We start from the raw sequence: 21,038 nt of genomic DNA on the forward strand, positions 1-21,038 counted from the left end.
GACAACACTACACTACTCTGGAGAGAGGGAGGAATGACTGGATGGGACAACACTACACTACTCTGGAGAGAGGGAGGAATGACTGGATGGGACAACACAACACTACTCTGGAGAGAGGGAGGAATGACTGGATGGGACAACACAACACTACTCTGGAGGGAGGAATGACTGGATGGGACTACACTACTCTGGAGGGAGGAATGACTGGATGGGACAACACTACACTACTCTGGAGGGAGGAATGACTGGATGGGACAACACTACACTACTCTGGAGGGAGGAATGACTGGATGGGACAACACTACACTACTCTGGAGGGAGGAATGACTGGATGGGACAACACTACACTACTCTGGAGGGAGGAATGACTGGATGGGACAACACTACACTACTCTGGAGGGAGGAATGACTGGATGGGACAACACTACACTACTCTGGAGGGTGGAATGACGATGGGACAACACAACACTACTCTGGAGGGAGGAATGACTGGATGGGACAACACTACACTACTCTGGAGGGAGGAATGACTGGATGGGACAACACTACACTACTCTGGAGGGGGGAATGCCTGGATGGGACAACACAACACTACTCTGGAGGGAGGAATGACTGGATGGGACAACACTACACTACTCTGGAGGGAGGAATGACTGGATGGGACAACACTACACTACACTACTCTGGAGGGAGGAATGACTGGATGGGACAACACTACACTACTCTGGAGGGAGGAATGACTGGATGGGACAACACTACACTACTCTGGAGGGAGGAATGACTGGATGGGACTACACTACTCTGGAGAGAGGGAGGAATGACTGGATGGGACTACACTACTCTGGAGAGAGGGAGGAATGACTGGATGGGACAACACAACACTACTCTGGAGGGAGGAATGACTGGATGGGACAACACAACACTACTCTGGAGGGAGGAATGACTGGATGGGACAACACTACACTACTCTGGAGGGAGGGAGGAATGGATGGGACAACACTACACTACTCTGGAGGGAGGAATGACTGGATGGGACAACACTACACTACTCTGGAGGGAGGAATGACTGGATGGGACAACACTACACTACTCTGGAGGGAGGAATGACTGGATGGGACAACACTACACTACTCTGGAGGGAGGAATGACTGGATGGGACAACACTACACTACTCTGGAGGGAGGAATGACTGGATGGGACAACACTACACTACTCTGGAGGGAGGAATGACTGGATGGGACAACACAACACTACTCTGGAGGGAGGAATGACTGGATGGGACAACACTACACTACTCTGGAGGGAGGAATGACTGGATGGGACAACACAACACTACTCTGGAGGGAGGAATGACTGGATGGGACAACACTACACTACTCTGGAGGGAGGAATGACTGGATGGGACAACACTACACTACTCTGGAGAGGGGAATGACTGGATGGGACAACACAACACTACTCTGGAGGGAGGAATGACTGGATGGGACAACACTACTCTACTCTGGAGGGAGGGAGGAATGACTGGATGGGACAACACTACACTACTCTGGAGGGAGGGAGGAATGACTGGATGGGACAACACTACACTACTCTGGAGGGAGGAATGACTGGATGGGACAACACAACACTACTCTGGAGGGAGGAATGACTGGATGGGACAACACTACACTACTCTGGAGGGAGGGAGGAATGACTGGATGGGACAACACTACACTACTCTGGAGGGAGGAATGACTGGATGGGACAACACAACACTACTCTGGAGGGAGGAATGACTGGATGGGACAACACTACACTACTCTGGAGGGAGGAATGACTGGATGGGACAACACTACACTACTCTGGAGGGAGGAATGACTGGATGGGACAACACAACACTACTCTGGAGGGAGGAATGACTGGATGGGACAACACTACTCTACTCTGGAGGGAGGGAGGAATGACTGGATGGGACAACACTACACTACTCTGGAGGGAGGGAGGAATGACTGGATGGGACAACACTACACTACTCTGGAGGGAGGAATGACTGGATGGGACAACACAACACTACTCTGGAGGGAGGAATGACTGGATGGGACAACACTACACTACTCTGGAGGGAGGGAGGAATGACTGGATGGGACAACACTACACTACTCTGGAGGGAGGAATGACTGGATGGGACAACACAACACTACTCTGGAGGGAGGAATGACTGGATGGGACAACACTACACTACTCTGGAGGGAGGAATGACTGGATGGGACAACACTACACTACTCTGGAGGGAGGAATGACTGGATGGGACAACACTACACTACTCTGGAGGGAGGAATGACTGGATGGGACAACACTACACTACTCTGGAGGGAGGAATGACTGGATGGGACAACACTACACTACTCTGGAGGGAGGAATGACTGGATGGGACAACACAACACTACTCTGGAGGGAGGAATGACTGGATGGGACAACACAACACTACTCTGGAGGGAGGAATGACTGGATGGGACAACACTACACTACACTACTCTGGAGGGAGGAATGACTGGATGGGACAACACTACACTACTCTGGAGGGAGGAATGACTGGATGGGACTACACTACTCTGGAGAGAGGGAGGAATGACTGGATGGGACAACACAACACTACTCTGGAGGGAGGAATGACTGGATGGGACAACACAGCACTACTCTGGAGGGAGGAATGACTGGATGGGACAACACTACACTACTCTGGAGGGAGGAATGACTGGATGGGACAACACTACACTACTCTGGAGGGAGGAATGACTGGATGGGACAACACTACACTACTCTGGAGGGAGGAATGACTGGATGGGACAACACTACACTACTCTGGAGGGAGGGAGGAATGGATGGGACAACACTACACTACTCTGGAGGGAGGAATGACTGGATGGGACAACACTACACTACTCTGGAGGGAGGAATGACTGGATGGGACAACACAACACTACTCTGGAGGGAGGAATGACTGGATGGGACAACACTACACTACTCTGGAGGGAGGAATGACTGGATGGGACAACACTACACTACACTACTCTGGAGGGAGGAATGACTGGATGGGACAACACTACACTACTCTGGAGGGAGGAATGACTGGATGGGACTACACTACTCTGGAGAGAGGGAGGAATGACTGGATGGGACAACACAACACTACTCTGGAGGGAGGAATGACTGGATGGGACAACACTACACTACTCTGGAGGGAGGAATGACTGGATGGGACAACACTACACTACTCTGGAGGGAGGAATGACTGGATGGGACAACACAACACTACACTACTCTGGAGGGAGGAATGACTGGATGGGACAACACTACACTACTCTGGAGGGAGGAATGACTGGATGGGACTACACTACTCTGGAGAGAGGGAGGAATGACTGGATGGGACAACACTACACTACACTACTCTGGAGGGAGGAATGACTGGATGGGACAACACTACACTACTCTGGAGGGAGGAATGACTGGATGGGACTACACTACTCTGGAGAGAGGGAGGAATGACTGGATGGGACAACACAACACTACTCTGGAGGGAGGAATGACTGGATGGGACAACACTACACTACTCTGGAGGGAGGAATGACTGGATGGGACAACACTACACTACTCTGGAGGGAGGGAGGAATGGATGGGACAACACTACACTACTCTGGAGGGAGGAATGACTGGATGGGACAACACTACACTACTCTGGAGGGAGGAATGACTGGATGGGACAACACTACACTACTCTGGAGGGAGGAATGACTGGATGGGACAACACTACACTACTCTGGAGGGAGGAATGACTGGATGGGACAACACTACACTACTCTGGAGGGAGGAATGACTGGATGGGACAACACAACACTACTCTGGAGGGAGGAATGACTGGATGGGACAACACTACACTACTCTGGAGGGAGGAATGACTGGATGGGACAACACTACACTACTCTGGAGGGAGGAATGACTGGATGGGACAACACAACACTACTCTGGAGGGAGGAATGACTGGATGGGACAACACTACACTACTCTGGAGGGAGGAATGACTGGATGGGACAACACTACACTACTCTGGAGAGGGGAATGACTGGATGGGACAACACTACACTACTCTGGAGGGAGGAATGACTGGATGGGACAACACAACACTACTCTGGAGGGAGGGAGGAATGACTGGATGGGACAACACTACACTACTCTGGAGGGAGGAATGACTGGATGGGACAACACTACACTACTCTGGAGGGAGGAATGACTGGATGGGACAACACTACACTACTCTGGAGGGAGGAATGACTGGATGGGACAACACTACACTACTCTGGAGGGAGGAATGACTGGATGGGACAACACAACACTACTCTGGAGGGAGGAATGACTGGATGGGACAACACAACACTACTCTGGAGGGAGGAATGACTGGATGGGACAACACTACACTACTCTGGAGGGAGGAATGACTGGATGGGACAACACTACACTACTCTGGAGAGGGGAATGACTGGATGGGACAACACTACACTACTCTGGAGGGAGGAATGACTGGATGGGACAACACAACACTACTCTGGAGGGAGGGAGGAATGACTGGATGGGACAACACTACACTACTCTGGAGGGAGGAATGACTGGATGGGACAACACTACACTACTCTGGAGGGAGGAATGACTGGATGGGACAACACTACACTACTCTGGAGGGAGGAATGACTGGATGGGACAACACTACACTACTCTGGAGGGAGGAATGACTGGATGGGACAACACAACACTACTCTGGAGGGAGGAATGACTGGATGGGACAACACTACACTACTCTGGAGGGAGGAATGACTGGATGGGACTACACTACTCTGGAGAGAGGGAGGAATGACTGGATGGGACAACACAACACTACTCTGGAGGGAGGAATGACTGGATGGGACAACACTACACTACTCTGGAGAGGGGAATGACTGGATGGGACAACACTACACTACTCTGGAGGGAGGAATGACTGGATGGGACAACACAACACTACTCTGGAGGGAGGGAGGAATGACTGGATGGGACAACACTACACTACTCTGGAGGGAGGAATGACTGGATGGGACAACACTACACTACTCTGGAGGGAGGAATGACTGGATGGGACAACACTACACTACTCTGGAGGGAGGAATGACTGGATGGGACAACACTACACTACTCTGGAGGGAGGAATGACTGGATGGGACAACACAACACTACTCTGGATGGAGGAATGACTGGATGGGACAACACAACACTACTCTGGAGGGAGGAATGACTGGATGGGACAACACTACACTACTCTGGAGGGAGGAATGACTGGATGGGACAACACTACACTACTCTGGAGAGGGGAATGACTGGATGGGACAACACTACACTACTCTGGAGAGAGGGAGGAATGACTGGATGGGACAACACAACACTACTCTGGAGAGAGGGAGGAATGACTGGATGGGACAACACAACACTACTCTGGAGGGAGGAATGACTGGATGGGACTACACTACTCTGGAGGGAGGAATGACTGGATGGGACAACACTACACTACTCTGGAGGGAGGAATGACTGGATGGGACAACACTACACTACTCTGGAGGGAGGAATGACTGGATGGGACAACACTACACTACTCTGGAGGGAGGAATGACTGGATGGGACAACACTACACTACTCTGGAGGGAGGAATGACTGGATGGGACAACACTACACTACTCTGGAGGGAGGAATGACGATGGGACAACACAACACTACTCTGGAGGGAGGAATGACTGGATGGGACAACACTACACTACTCTGGAGGGAGGAATGACTGGATGGGACAACACTACACTACTCTGGAGGGAGGAATGCCTGGATGGGACAACACAACACTACTCTGGAGGGAGGAATGACTGGATGGGACAACACTACACTACTCTGGAGGGAGGAATGACTGGATGGGACAACACTACACTACACTACTCTGGAGGGAGGAATGACTGGATGGGACAACACTACACTACTCTGGAGGGAGGAATGACTGGATGGGACTACACTACTCTGGAGAGAGGGAGGAATGACTGGATGGGACTACACTACTCTGGAGAGAGGGAGGAATGACTGGATGGGACAACACAACACTACTCTGGAGGGAGGAATGACTGGATGGGACAACACAACACTACTCTGGAGGGAGGAATGACTGGATGGGACAACACAACACTACTCTGGAGGGAGGAATGACTGGATGGGACAACACTACACTACTCTGGAGGGAGGGAGGAATGGATGGGACAACACTACACTACTCTGGAGGGAGGAATGACTGGATGGGACAACACTACACTACTCTGGAGGGAGGAATGACTGGATGGGACAACACTACACTACTCTGGAGGGAGGAATGACTGGATGGGACAACACTACACTACTCTGGAGGGAGGAATGACTGGATGGGACAACACTACACTACTCTGGAGGGAGGAATGACTGGATGGGACAACACTACACTACTCTGGAGGGAGGAATGACTGGATGGGACAACACAACACTACTCTGGAGGGAGGAATGACTGGATGGGACAACACTACACTACTCTGGAGGGAGGAATGACTGGATGGGACAACACAACACTACTCTGGAGGGAGGAATGACTGGATGGGACAACACTACACTACTCTGGAGGGAGGAATGACTGGATGGGACAACACTACACTACTCTGGAGAGGGGAATGACTGGATGGGACAACACAACACTACTCTGGAGGGAGGAATGACTGGATGGGACAACACTACTCTACTCTGGAGGGAGGGAGGAATGACTGGATGGGACAACACTACACTACTCTGGAGGGAGGAATGACGATGGGACAACACAACACTACTCTGGAGGGAGGAATGACTGGATGGGACAACACTACACTACTCTGGAGGGAGGAATGACTGGATGGGACAACACTACACTACTCTGGAGGGAGGAATGCCTGGATGGGACAACACAACACTACTCTGGAGGGAGGAATGACTGGATGGGACAACACTACACTACTCTGGAGGGAGGAATGACTGGATGGGACAACACTACACTACACTACTCTGGAGGGAGGAATGACTGGATGGGACAACACTACACTACTCTGGAGGGAGGAATGACTGGATGGGACTACACTACTCTGGAGAGAGGGAGGAATGACTGGATGGGACTACACTACTCTGGAGAGAGGGAGGAATGACTGGATGGGACAACACAACACTACTCTGGAGGGAGGAATGACTGGATGGGACAACACAACACTACTCTGGAGGGAGGAATGACTGGATGGGACAACACAACACTACTCTGGAGGGAGGAATGACTGGATGGGACAACACTACACTACTCTGGAGGGAGGGAGGAATGGATGGGACAACACTACACTACTCTGGAGGGAGGAATGACTGGATGGGACAACACTACACTACTCTGGAGGGAGGAATGACTGGATGGGACAACACTACACTACTCTGGAGGGAGGAATGACTGGATGGGACAACACTACACTACTCTGGAGGGAGGAATGACTGGATGGGACAACACTACACTACTCTGGAGGGAGGAATGACTGGATGGGACAACACTACACTACTCTGGAGGGAGGAATGACTGGATGGGACAACACAACACTACTCTGGAGGGAGGAATGACTGGATGGGACAACACTACACTACTCTGGAGGGAGGAATGACTGGATGGGACAACACAACACTACTCTGGAGGGAGGAATGACTGGATGGGACAACACTACACTACTCTGGAGGGAGGAATGACTGGATGGGACAACACTACACTACTCTGGAGAGGGGAATGACTGGATGGGACAACACAACACTACTCTGGAGGGAGGAATGACTGGATGGGACAACACTACTCTACTCTGGAGGGAGGGAGGAATGACTGGATGGGACAACACTACACTACTCTGGAGGGAGGGAGGAATGACTGGATGGGACAACACTACACTACTCTGGAGGGAGGAATGACTGGATGGGACAACACAACACTACTCTGGAGGGAGGAATGACTGGATGGGACAACACTACACTACTCTGGAGGGAGGGAGGAATGACTGGATGGGACAACACTACACTACTCTGGAGGGAGGAATGACTGGATGGGACAACACAACACTACTCTGGAGGGAGGAATGACTGGATGGGACAACACTACACTACTCTGGAGGGAGGAATGACTGGATGGGACAACACTACACTACTCTGGAGGGAGGAATGACTGGATGGGACAACACAACACTACTCTGGAGGGAGGAATGACTGGATGGGACAACACTACTCTACTCTGGAGGGAGGGAGGAATGACTGGATGGGACAACACTACACTACTCTGGAGGGAGGGAGGAATGACTGGATGGGACAACACTACACTACTCTGGAGGGAGGAATGACTGGATGGGACAACACAACACTACTCTGGAGGGAGGAATGACTGGATGGGACAACACTACACTACTCTGGAGGGAGGGAGGAATGACTGGATGGGACAACACTACACTACTCTGGAGGGAGGAATGACTGGATGGGACAACACAACACTACTCTGGAGGGAGGAATGACTGGATGGGACAACACTACACTACTCTGGAGGGAGGAATGACTGGATGGGACAACACTACACTACTCTGGAGGGAGGAATGACTGGATGGGACAACACAACACTACTCTGGAGGGAGGAATGACTGGATGGGACAACACTACACTACTCTGGAGGGAGGAATGACTGGATGGGACAACACTACACTACTCTGGAGAGGGGAATGACTGGATGGGACAACACAACACTACTCTGGAGGGAGGAATGACTGGATGGGACAACACAACACTACTCTGGAGGGAGGAATGACTGGATGGGACAACACTACACTACTCTGGAGGGAGGGAGGAATGACTGGATGGGACAACACTACACTACTCTGGAGGGAGGAATGACTGGATGGGACAACACAACACTACTCTGGAGGGAGGAATGACTGGATGGGACAACACTACACTACTCTGGAGGGAGGAATGACTGGATGGGACAACACTACACTACTCTGGAGGGAGGAATGACTGGATGGGACAACACAACACTACTCTGGAGGGAGGAATGACTGGATGGGACAACACTACTCTACTCTGGAGGGAGGGAGGAATGACTGGATGGGACAACACTACACTACTCTGGAGGGAGGGAGGAATGACTGGATGGGACAACACTACACTACTCTGGAGGGAGGAATGACTGGATGGGACAACACAACACTACTCTGGAGGGAGGAATGACTGGATGGGACAACACTACACTACTCTGGAGGGAGGGAGGAATGACTGGATGGGACAACACTACACTACTCTGGAGGGAGGAATGACTGGATGGGACAACACAACACTACTCTGGAGGGAGGAATGACTGGATGGGACAACACTACACTACTCTGGAGGGAGGAATGACTGGATGGGACAACACTACACTACTCTGGAGGGAGGAATGCCTGGATGGGACAACACTACACTACTCTGGAGGGAGGAATGACTGGATGGGACAACACTACACTACTCTGGAGGGAGGAATGACTGGATGGGACAACACTACACTACTCTGGAGGGCGGAATGACTGGATGGGACAACACAACACTACTCTGGAGGGAGGAATGACTGGATGGGACAACACTACACTACACTACTCTGGAGGGAGGAATGACTGGATGGGACAACACTACACTACTCTGGAGGGAGGAATGACTGGATGGGACTACACTACTCTGGAGAGAGGGAGGAATGACTGGATGGGACAACACAACACTACTCTGGAGGGAGGAATGACTGGATGGGACAACACAGCACTACTCTGGAGGGAGGAATGACTGGATGGGACAACACTACACTACTCTGGAGGGAGGGATGACTGGATGGGACAACACTACACTACTCTGGAGGGAGGAATGACTGGATGGGACAACACAACACTACTCTGGAGGGAGGAATGACTGGATGGGACAACACTACACTACTCTGGAGGGAGGGAGGAATGACTGGATGGGACAACACTACACTACTCTGGAGGGAGGAATGACTGGATGGGACAACACAACACTACTCTGGAGGGAGGAATGACTGGATGGGACAACACTACACTACTCTGGAGGGAGGAATGACTGGATGGGACAACACTACACTACTCTGGAGGGAGGAATGCCTGGATGGGACAACACTACACTACTCTGGAGGGAGGAATGACTGGATGGGACAACACTACACTACTCTGGAGGGAGGAATGACTGGATGGGACAACACTACACTACTCTGGAGGGCGGAATGACTGGATGGGACAACACAACACTACTCTGGAGGGAGGAATGACTGGATGGGACAACACTACACTACACTACTCTGGAGGGAGGAATGACTGGATGGGACAACACTACACTACTCTGGAGGGAGGAATGACTGGATGGGACTACACTACTCTGGAGAGAGGGAGGAATGACTGGATGGGACAACACAACACTACTCTGGAGGGAGGAATGACTGGATGGGACAACACAGCACTACTCTGGAGGGAGGAATGACTGGATGGGACAACACTACACTACTCTGGAGGGAGGAATGACTGGATGGGACAACACTACACTACTCTGGAGGGAGGAATGACTGGATGGGACAACACTACACTACTCTGGAGGGAGGGAGGAATGGATGGGACAACACTACACTACTCTGGAGGGAGGAATGACTGGATGGGACAACACTACACTACTCTGGAGGGAGGAATGACTGGATGGGACAACACAACACTACTCTGGAGGGAGGAATGACTGGATGGGACAACACTACACTACTCTGGAGGGAGGAATGACTGGATGGGACAACACTACACTACACTACTCTGGAGGGAGGAATGACTGGATGGGACAACACTACACTACTCTGGAGGGAGGAATGACTGGATGGGACTACACTACTCTGGAGAGAGGGAGGAATGACTGGATGGGACTACACTACTCTGGAGAGAGGGAGGAATGACTGGATGGGACAACACAACACTACTCTGGAGGGAGGAATGACTGGATGGGACAACACTACACTACTCTGGAGGGAGGAATGACTGGATGGGACAACACTACACTACTCTGGAGGGAGGAATGACTGGATGGGACAACACAACACTACTCTGGAGGGAGGAATGACTGGATGGGACAACACTACACTACACTACTCTGGAGGGAGGAATGACTGGATGGGACAACACTACACTACTCTGGAGGGAGGAATGACTGGATGGGACTACACTACTCTGGAGAGAGGGAGGAATGACTGGATGGGACAACACAACACTACTCTGGAGGGAGGAATGACTGGATGGGACAACACTACACTACTCTGGAGGGAGGAATGACTGGATGGGACAACACTACACTACTCTGGAGGGAGGGAGGAATGGATGGGACAACACTACACTACTCTGGAGGGAGGAATGACTGGATGGGACAACACTACACTACTCTGGAGGGAGGAATGACTGGATGGGACAACACTACACTACTCTGGAGGGAGGAATGACTGGATGGGACAACACTACACTACTCTGGAGGGAGGAATGACTGGATGGGACAACACTACACTACTCTGGAGGGAGGAATGACTGGATGGGACAACACAACACTACTCTGGAGGGAGGAATGACTGGATGGGACAACACTACACTACTCTGGAGGGAGGAATGACTGGATGGGACAACACAACACTACTCTGGAGGGAGGAATGACTGGATGGGACAACACTACACTACTCTGGAGGGAGGAATGACTGGATGGGACAACACTACACTACTCTGGAGAGGGGAATGACTGGATGGGACAACACTACACTACTCTGGAGGGAGGAATGACTGGATGGGACAACACAACACTACTCTGGAGGGAGGGAGGAATGACTGGATGGGACAACACTACACTACTCTGGAGGGAGGAATGACTGGATGGGACAACACTACACTACTCTGGAGGGAGGAATGACTGGATGGGACAACACTACACTACTCTGGAGGGAGGAATGACTGGATGGGACAACACTACACTACTCTGGAGGGAGGAATGACTGGATGGGACAACACAACACTACTCTGGAGGGAGGAATGACTGGATGGGACAACACAACACTACTCTGGAGGGAGGAATGACTGGATGGGACAACACTACACTACTCTGGAGGGAGGAATGACTGGATGGGACAACACTACACTACTCTGGAGAGGGGAATGACTGGATGGGACAACACTACACTACTCTGGAGGGAGGAATGACTGGATGGGACAACACAACACTACTCTGGAGGGAGGGAGGAATGACTGGATGGGACAACACTACACTACTCTGGAGGGAGGAATGACTGGATGGGACAACACTACACTACTCTGGAGGGAGGAATGACTGGATGGGACAACACTACACTACTCTGGAGGGAGGAATGACTGGATGGGACAACACTACACTACTCTGGAGAGGGGAATGACTGGATGGGACAACACTACACTACTCTGGAGGGAGGAATGACTGGATGGGACAACACAACACTACTCTGGAGGGAGGGAGGAATGACTGGATGGGACAACACTACACTACTCTGGAGGGAGGAATGACTGGATGGGACAACACTACACTACTCTGGAGGGAGGAATGACTGGATGGGACAACACTACACTACTCTGGAGGGAGGAATGACTGGATGGGACAACACTACACTACTCTGGAGGGAGGAATGACTGGATGGGACAACACAACACTACTCTGGAGGGAGGAATGACTGGATGGGACAACACAACACTACTCTGGAGGGAGGAATGACTGGATGGGACAACACTACACTACTCTGGAGGGAGGAATGACTGGATGGGACAACACTACACTACTCTGGAGAGGGGAATGACTGGATGGGACAACACTACACTACTCTGGAGGGAGGAATGACTGGATGGGACAACACAACACTACTCTGGAGGGAGGGAGGAATGACTGGATGGGACAACACTACACTACTCTGGAGGGAGGAATGACTGGATGGGACAACACTACACTACTCTGGAGGGAGGAATGACTGGATGGGACAACACTACACTACTCTGGAGGGAGGAATGACTGGATGGGACAACACTACACTACTCTGGAGGGAGGAATGACTGGATGGGACAACACAACACTACTCTGGAGGGAGGGAGGAATGACTGGATGGGACAACACTACACTACTCTGGAGGGAGGAATGACTGGATGGGACAACACAACACTACTCTGGAGGGAGGAATGACTGGATGGGACAACACTACACTACTCTGGAGGGAGGAATGACTGGATGGGACAACACTACACTACTCTGGAGGGAGGGAGGAATGACTGGATGGGACAACACTACACTACTCTGGAGGGAGGAATGACTGGATGGGACAACACTACACTACTCTGGAGGGAGGAATGACTGGATGGGACAACACAACACTACTCTGGAGGGAGGAATGACTGGATGGGACAACACTACACTACTCTGGAGGGAGGAATGACAGGATGGGACAACACAACACTACTCTGGGAAAGACTGATGGACTGATGTAGTATCTGATGAGCTGGCCAGCTAGTGTGCACCAACCTCCATTGAATTGTATCAAAGTTCTTAGAGAGTCAGTGTGTGTGTGTGTCTTATAAACTGTTCCAGTGGAGAAACGGCCGGTGCATTCCTCACCTCCATGGCGAAGCGTTTGTCATGGCTGCCCCCGCTCTCTGATATGAGCTCGTACTTCAGACCTCTGCGTTTCTCATTGAGCTCCATGACAGGGTTTTTACCGCTGGCCGTCAGAATAGGACCCTGAGTTCGGACCTGCGAGACCACACGAACAGAATAAACATGTGATTACAGACAGATAACATAACCAGCAACACTGGATCACCAGAGAATGTACACTATATATACAAAAGTATGTGGACACCCCTTCAAATTAGTGGATTTGGCTATTTCAGCCACACCTGTTGCTGACAGGTGTTTAAAATCGAGCACACAGCCATGCATTCTCCATAGACAAACAATGGGTTTCCATGGCCGAGCAGCCGCACACAAGCCTAAGATCACCATGCGCAATGCCAAGCGTTGGCTGGAGTGGTGTAAAGCTCGCCACCATTGGACTCTGGAACAGTGGAAACGAGTTCTCTGGAGTGATGAATCACGCTTCACCATATGGCAGTCCGATGGACGAATCTGGGTTTGGCGGATGCTAGGAGAACGCTACTTGCCCGAATGTATTGTGCCAACTGTAAAGTTTGGTGGCGGAGGAATAATGGCGCTGTTTTTCATGGTTTGGTCTAAGCCCCTTAGTTCCAGTGAATGGAAATCTTAATGCTACAGAATACAATGGCATCTATGCTTCCAGTGGGAAGGCCCTTTCCTGTTTTACCATGACAATGCCCCCATGCACAAAGTGAGGTCCATACAGAAATGTTTTGACTAGATCGGTGTGGAAGAACTTGACTGGCCTGCATAGAGCCCTGACCTCAACCCCATTGAACACCTTTGGGATGAATTGGAACGCCGACTGAGAGCCAGGCCTAACCACCCAACATCAGTGCCCAACCTCACTAATGCTCTTGTGGCTGAATGGAAAAAAAGTCCCTGCAGCAATGTTCCAACATCTAGTGGAAAGCCTTCCCAGAAGAGTGGAGGCTGTTATAGAAACAAAAAGGGGGGACCAACTCCATATTAATGCCCATGATTTTGGAATGAGATGTTCCACGAGCAGGTGTCCACATACTTTTGGTCATGTAGTGTATATTGCTTCTGGTGGCCTTGCGTGTGTGTGTGTGTGTGTGTGTGTGTGTGTGTGTGCCCGTTACGAGACAGGGACATTTTCATTGTTCATTTATTATGGATACCCACATACATGTAGATATGTTATGCTCATCAAAGACAATCAACCACTCTGTCTCCATGTACCAGAATGCTGCCATTGGTAAGGACATTCTCACCTTCACTGTTAAGGCTGCAAGTACTGTCAACAAAATACAACCTAGCACTCTGGTACCCTGCAAACCATGATCCATTTTGTATTCTACATGAGTCAAATGTAATGGAGTCCATTGCCCATGTTGTAAATGGCTGCTGTTCATAGAAGGATGCCAAGAAGCTGCTTAATACCAGCCCCCCGTGGCATGCTGGGATGCCTCGGGTGTAGGTGCAAGCTGGTGGCGCTGATATTTGGCAGTCTCGGCAAGGTACATAGGCTTGCAGGGTGTGGCCTCCAGATTGCGGGTCAGACAAAAACTAGGGCAAAGCAATTGGCTAGGTACTGCTCTGTTTCAGCTGTCGTGGGCAGCCTAGCTGTGTGGAGAAGGAGATGCTTTCTGTACCCTTGAGTGCCACGCATACAGGGACCTTTGAAATGTTTGGATCCTTTTCTTATACATTTGATTGGTGGATTCAAATAAAGTATGTAAAGTGTGTGTGTGTGTGTGTGTGTGTGTGTGTGTGTGTGTGTGTGTGTGTGTGTGTGTGTGTGTGTGTGTGTGTGTGTGTGTGTGTGTGTGTGTGTGTGTAGTGTACCTCCAGTGTATTTGAGCTGTCTGAGTGTGTTGTGTTATTGCTGTGTGTGGACGATTCACTTCTCCCCTCTCCGTCTGACTTCTCGTCTGCACTGCAGTCCAGGTCCGTATCAAACCCTGTAGGGTAACCCATCGCCTGAAGGACCTAGACAGAGGAGGAGAGGAGGATAGGCAGAAGAGCGATAGAGGGAAGTGGAGGAGGATTAGAAGAGAAAGAGGAAGAGAGGAGGAGAGGCAGAAGAGCGATAGAGGGAAGTGGAGGAGGATTAGAAGAGAAAGAGGAGGAGAGGCAGAAGAGCGATAGAGGGAAGTGGAGGAGGATTAGAAGAGAAAGAGGAGGAGAGGCAGAAGAGCGATAGAGGGAAGTGGAGGAGGATTAGAAGAGAAAGAGGAGGAGAGGCAGAAGAGCGATAGAGGGAAGTGGAGGAGGATTAGAAGAGAAAGAGGAGGAGAGGTGGAAGTGAGAAAGTGGGGAGGAATAGATGGAGGAAGAGGAGATGAAGAGGAATGAAAGCAAGTCAGGCACAAATCCATATCCAACCACTTCTGATTCCTTCCTCTAAAACTATCCCAATGTTCATTCACTTCTTAACAATACTACTGTCGGTCCTGAATTCCAGTTCTGAGTGACTGAGTTTAATCTCCAACACTGTATTACTATAATACCAGGTTCCCTACAGGCTAATTCACCAGCAGCAGCACAGTACCGTTGGGGCTTCTGTAGTCAGTGGACCGGTACCTTTCTCTGTGTGGATGGAACAGGAACACCCTTTGTGTCTGACCCAAATTGGTGATTGTGCTGCAGCTGGACACACACGCACACGCACACACGCACACACGTAGACATGTATACACACAGAGTCGCGCGCACAGGGCCATTACCAGGGTCTGAGTTTTAGTGAAGTCCATCTACAAACACATAGCCTATTAGCTATACACTTAGCCTCTACACATGAACTCAGAGGAACCTGTTAGCAGAACATGGATTTTATTAACAAAAGGTAAACAAATATGTTTGCTTTACAGAACTTTCTTGTTGTTGCAGTTTTACAGCTAATTTCCTGTAATTCTAAACATTTTGCATGACGTATTCCTTGTTCATATTGTATTTGAGTGAGAAATCAACGTGGGCCCCCCTTGAGGTGCCCTGCGTGCTAGGTCAGTAATTCGGCCATGATTATTACAAGTTTAGATAGCTGGCTAGACTAACAAGACTAATTTACCAATAAAACAAAGTAGTACTGACATGGGCTGATTTATACTAGTCATTATCAGACCTCTTATCCAGAGCCACTTACAGGACCACTTAGGGTTGAGTGCCTTGCTCAAGGGCACATCGACAGAGCCTTGTCGGCTCGGGGATTCGAAACAGCAACCTTTCAGTTACTGGCCCAACGCTCTAACCGCTAGGCTACCTGCCTCCGAACTGAGTGACATATTACAAGAGGAACACTGCTGATGCACAATCAAGTTCAAAACATTTCAACTCTCAACAGTTTTTCGAAAACATTACAAAAGTCCGGACCTCGGTGTCCTCAGCTACGTCCCTGCGCGTGCGTCCCTGCGCGTGCGTCCCTGCGCGTGCGTCCCCGGGGCGCCAGATCAAAGCAGCGGAGAAGCAGAGAGCAGCAGAGTAGCATCAGGACCTTTTATGGCAATCGTTAGAGGATAGAGGATCATCCCAGCTCTATGCTTGGGAGAGTCTCTTTGTTCACAACGACTTTGGGATTCGACGGATTTGGCCGCCTTACCCCACAGTATCCAGTAGGGGTGCGGGGGGGTTAGAGTCATCCCTGTGTGACCACAACCGGAGCCCAACAACACAACATGACCGACACTTGCACCTCTGCTCTCCTCTGCTCTCCTCTGCTCTCCTCTGCTCTCCTCTGCTCTCCTCTGCTCTCCTCTGCTAACACAACACAACACAACACAACACAACACATGTGTCTGAATCACATACTCCTCTCCTCACACAACATAACAGATGTGTCTCTGGCCTACTAACTTACTTATATCTTATACAATAATATTACCTATCTGTCTGTCTAGACTGTAACCCTGTGTACAAACACTAATGCCCCCATGCTGTTGCTGCTATACAACTATTAGTACTATCTAGTAGTTCTATCACACCGACCCGACCTGAACCGACCCAGATGTTTAGTTTCACAGTCCTTTCTAGCACCGCTCCATCTACTATGGTGAATGTGTAGGCCAAGTACAGCCTGCAACACTCCCACACTGTACACTGCATTGTAAAACACACTCACAAATCAAATCATATCAAATGTTATTTGTCACATGCTTCGAAAACAACAGGTGTGGACCATTAGTGACATGCTTACATACGGGACCTTCCCAACATTACAGAGAAAGGTAGAATAATAATAACACGATGAGTAATGATAACTTAGTTATATACACTGGGTACCAGTACTGAGTCAATGTGCAGGGGTACGAGGTCATTGAGGTAGATATGTACATATAGGTACAGTAGGGGTCAAATGACTAAGCAACAGGATAGATAATAAACAGTAGCAGCAGCGTTTGATGAGACAAAAGAGTTAGTGCAAAACGGGTCAATGCAGATAGTTAAATAGTTCATCAATATCTACTCTGACTAACTATTTATCAGTCTTATGGCTTGGGGGTTAGAAGCTGTTCAGGGTCCTGTTGGTTCCAGACTTGGTGCATCGTTACTACCTACCGTGCGGTAGCAGAGAGAACAGTCTATGAATTGGGTGGCTGGAATCTTTGAGAAATGTTTAGGCCTTCCTCTGACACCGCCTGGTATAGAGGAACTGGATGGTAGGGAGCTCGGCCTCAGTGATGTACTCGGCCGTACGCGCCACCCTCTGTAGTGCCTTGCGGTCGGATTCCAAGCAGTTGCCATACCAAGTGATGCAGCCAGTCAAGATGCTCTCAATGGTGCAGCTGTGGAACTTATTGAGGATCTGAGGACCCGTGCCAAACCTTTTCAGCCTCCTGATGGGGAAGAGGCAGTGTCGTGCCTTCTTCACGACTGTCTTGATGTGTCTGGACCATGTCAATTCAGTACTGATGTGGACACAGAGGAACTAGAAGCTCTCGAACACGCTCCGCTACAGCCCTGTCGATGTGGATGGGGCGTGCTTGGCATTCTGTTTCCTGTAGTCCAGGATCAGCTCCTATCTATTGCTGACGTTGAGGGGGAGGTTGTTGGGATACGTATGTACGTCCGGTCACTGTGGGGACGACGTCGTCGATGCACTTATTAAACTCTTCAATGCCATCGGACAAATCCCGGAACATATTCCAGTATGTACTAGCAAAACAGTACTGTAGCTTAGAATCCGCTTCATCGGACCACTGGTACTTCCAGTTTGAGTTTTTTCTTGTAAGGAGGGATCAGGAGGATAGAGTTATGGTCAGAGGGCAAGGAAGAGCCATGTATACGTTTCTGTGAGTGGAGTAAAGGTCATCTAGTTGCACAGGTGACATGCTGGTAATTTTTTTTTCCTGCATTAAAATCCCTGGCCACGAGAAGTGCCGCCTCTGAGTGTGTGTTTTCTTGTTTGATTATGGCCCTCTGGCCTTCTGGCCCTCTTCTGGCCCTCTGGCCCTCTGGCCCTCTGCAGCTCGTTGAGTGCGGTTTTAGTGCCAGCATCAGTTTGTGGTGGTAAATAGACAGCTACGAAAAATATAGATGAAAACTCTTGATATATATAGTATGGTCTACAGCTTATCATGAGGTATTCTAACTCAGGCAAGCAAAAACTCAAGACTTCCTTAATATTAGAGATTGAGCACCAGCTGTTGCTAACAGAGAGACACACTCCTCCCCCCTCATCTTACCCAAGGCTGCCGACCGTTCTTGACGATGCATGGAAAAGCCAGCGAGATGTAAATTACCCATGTCCTTGTTCAGCCACGACGCCGTCAAACATAGAATATTACAGTTCTTCAGGTCCCGTTGGTAGGATAATGTTGAACAGAACGTCAAGTTTGTTCTCTAGTGATTAAGTTTGCTAACAGGATGCCGGCTCGTCTGCCTCTTTTGCGCGGTCACTTCCTCTTTTGAATCCCGGGCATTAGATCCTGGTCCGGAGTAAGCAGAATGTCCAGAGCTGCCGACTCGAAGTAGAAATTGTAATCCGAGGTTATTGATCGCTCTTCTGATCTCCAGAAGTGATTTTCAGTCATTGGAAATTAATGGCTGAGACATTATGTACAAAAAAAGTTAAGATCAGCTTCATTATTATTATTATTTTTTTTAAATAGTAGAATTGATCAGGAGCCTATCAAACGGCTGCTATCCACTGCAGCGCCATCTCAGTTGACCAGGGGTACTTGCCCTTTATTTAGCCCATTCCCCCCTCGACGCACACTTTTTATTTACCTCCCCTTCCCAACATGTATCCACCTCTTCTCAGTGACCTGGCATATAGGGATCTTTTACCTTCACAGCAACATGCAGCTTGGCGGTTTTCTTGGAGGAGCCTGAGGCTTCGTGCACAGTGCTGTCTACGTCTACAGACATGGTGAAGACAGGAGCGTGGACCGGGCCGGACTGGGACAGCAGCTTGTACTGCAGACCTGGACGTATCTGATTCAGACGCATCAGAGCATTCATTGGTTGGTTGGTGTCTATTGCTTTGCTGTCGAGGACTGGAGGATAGGTGGAGTAGAGAAAGAGTAAAGGAGAGACAACGAAAGAGAGAGAGAGAAAGGGAGCGATAGAGAAAGGGAGACAGCGAGAGATAGAGAGAAGGGGGGAGAGAGAGAAAGGGAGACAGCGAGAGAGAAAGGAAGACAGAGAGTGATAGAGAGAGATAGGGAGAGAGATACAAGAGAGGGTAAACAAAATAAGAGTGATTGTTGTTCAATCAACAGTCTTAAATACATGGTGATATTATAAATGCTTATTGACAGAACACTGTACATGAGAAGTTGCCTTGGAGCTTTGTATTGTGTTTTTGAATATTACAAAAGGGGACCCTTGCTTCCAAAGTAGAGCTGGGCGGTATACCGTATTTTACTATATACTGGTATTGATTTACGGACCGGTTTGGGTTTTTACTTCACCTTCTCTAACGGTACTTGAATGTTTGGTTTGTTAAATGTGAAAAGCTGTGTGTAACGTCTATTTTTATAGTTTACTCCGTTACTTGAGTCATCCCTCTCCTCTCACTCCACGCCCCTTTCCACACAGACCTGGTCACACCCCGTCACTCAAGGAGAGCATTTGTTGTTGCTTGACCACGAGACACTTGCGTTCAGTCTGCATGGTCAGTGCAGTACATACAACAATGTTGATGACAACAATGCTGTTTACACTTTGATTTTAATATACATCCACAAGCGTTCTATAATTACAATATTAGTTTGTGTTTCTTACATCTGCAAACAGCTAGTTTGTATTTTCTTAGCAAGTTAAACTAA

The 21,038-nt window shown here is 49.8% G+C and overlaps 1 protein-coding gene across 5 annotated transcripts in view; it reads right to left on the minus strand.

Moving 5' to 3' along the window:
* The window catches only part of LOC139538222 (spermatid perinuclear RNA-binding protein-like), a 202,158-nt gene that overhangs the window by 34,089 nt on the left and 147,031 nt on the right, over nt 1-21,038 (minus strand). For all 5 annotated transcript variants that reach the window (XM_071340094.1, XM_071340087.1, XM_071340084.1 and 2 more), the window contains exons 12-14: nt 20,056-20,264; nt 15,619-15,762; nt 13,771-13,905 (exon numbers count right to left, since the gene is read on the minus strand). In XM_071340094.1, the coding sequence (XP_071196195.1) occupies nt 13,771-13,905; nt 15,619-15,762; nt 20,056-20,264 (488 nt within the window). The remainder of the gene's footprint in view (nt 1-13,770; nt 13,906-15,618; nt 15,763-20,055; nt 20,265-21,038) is intronic.

The sequence above is a fragment of the Salvelinus alpinus genome, chromosome 1, assembly GCF_045679555.1.
Source record: "Salvelinus alpinus chromosome 1, SLU_Salpinus.1, whole genome shotgun sequence".
In the NCBI taxonomy this organism is placed as follows: Eukaryota; Metazoa; Chordata; class Actinopteri; order Salmoniformes; family Salmonidae; genus Salvelinus; species Salvelinus alpinus.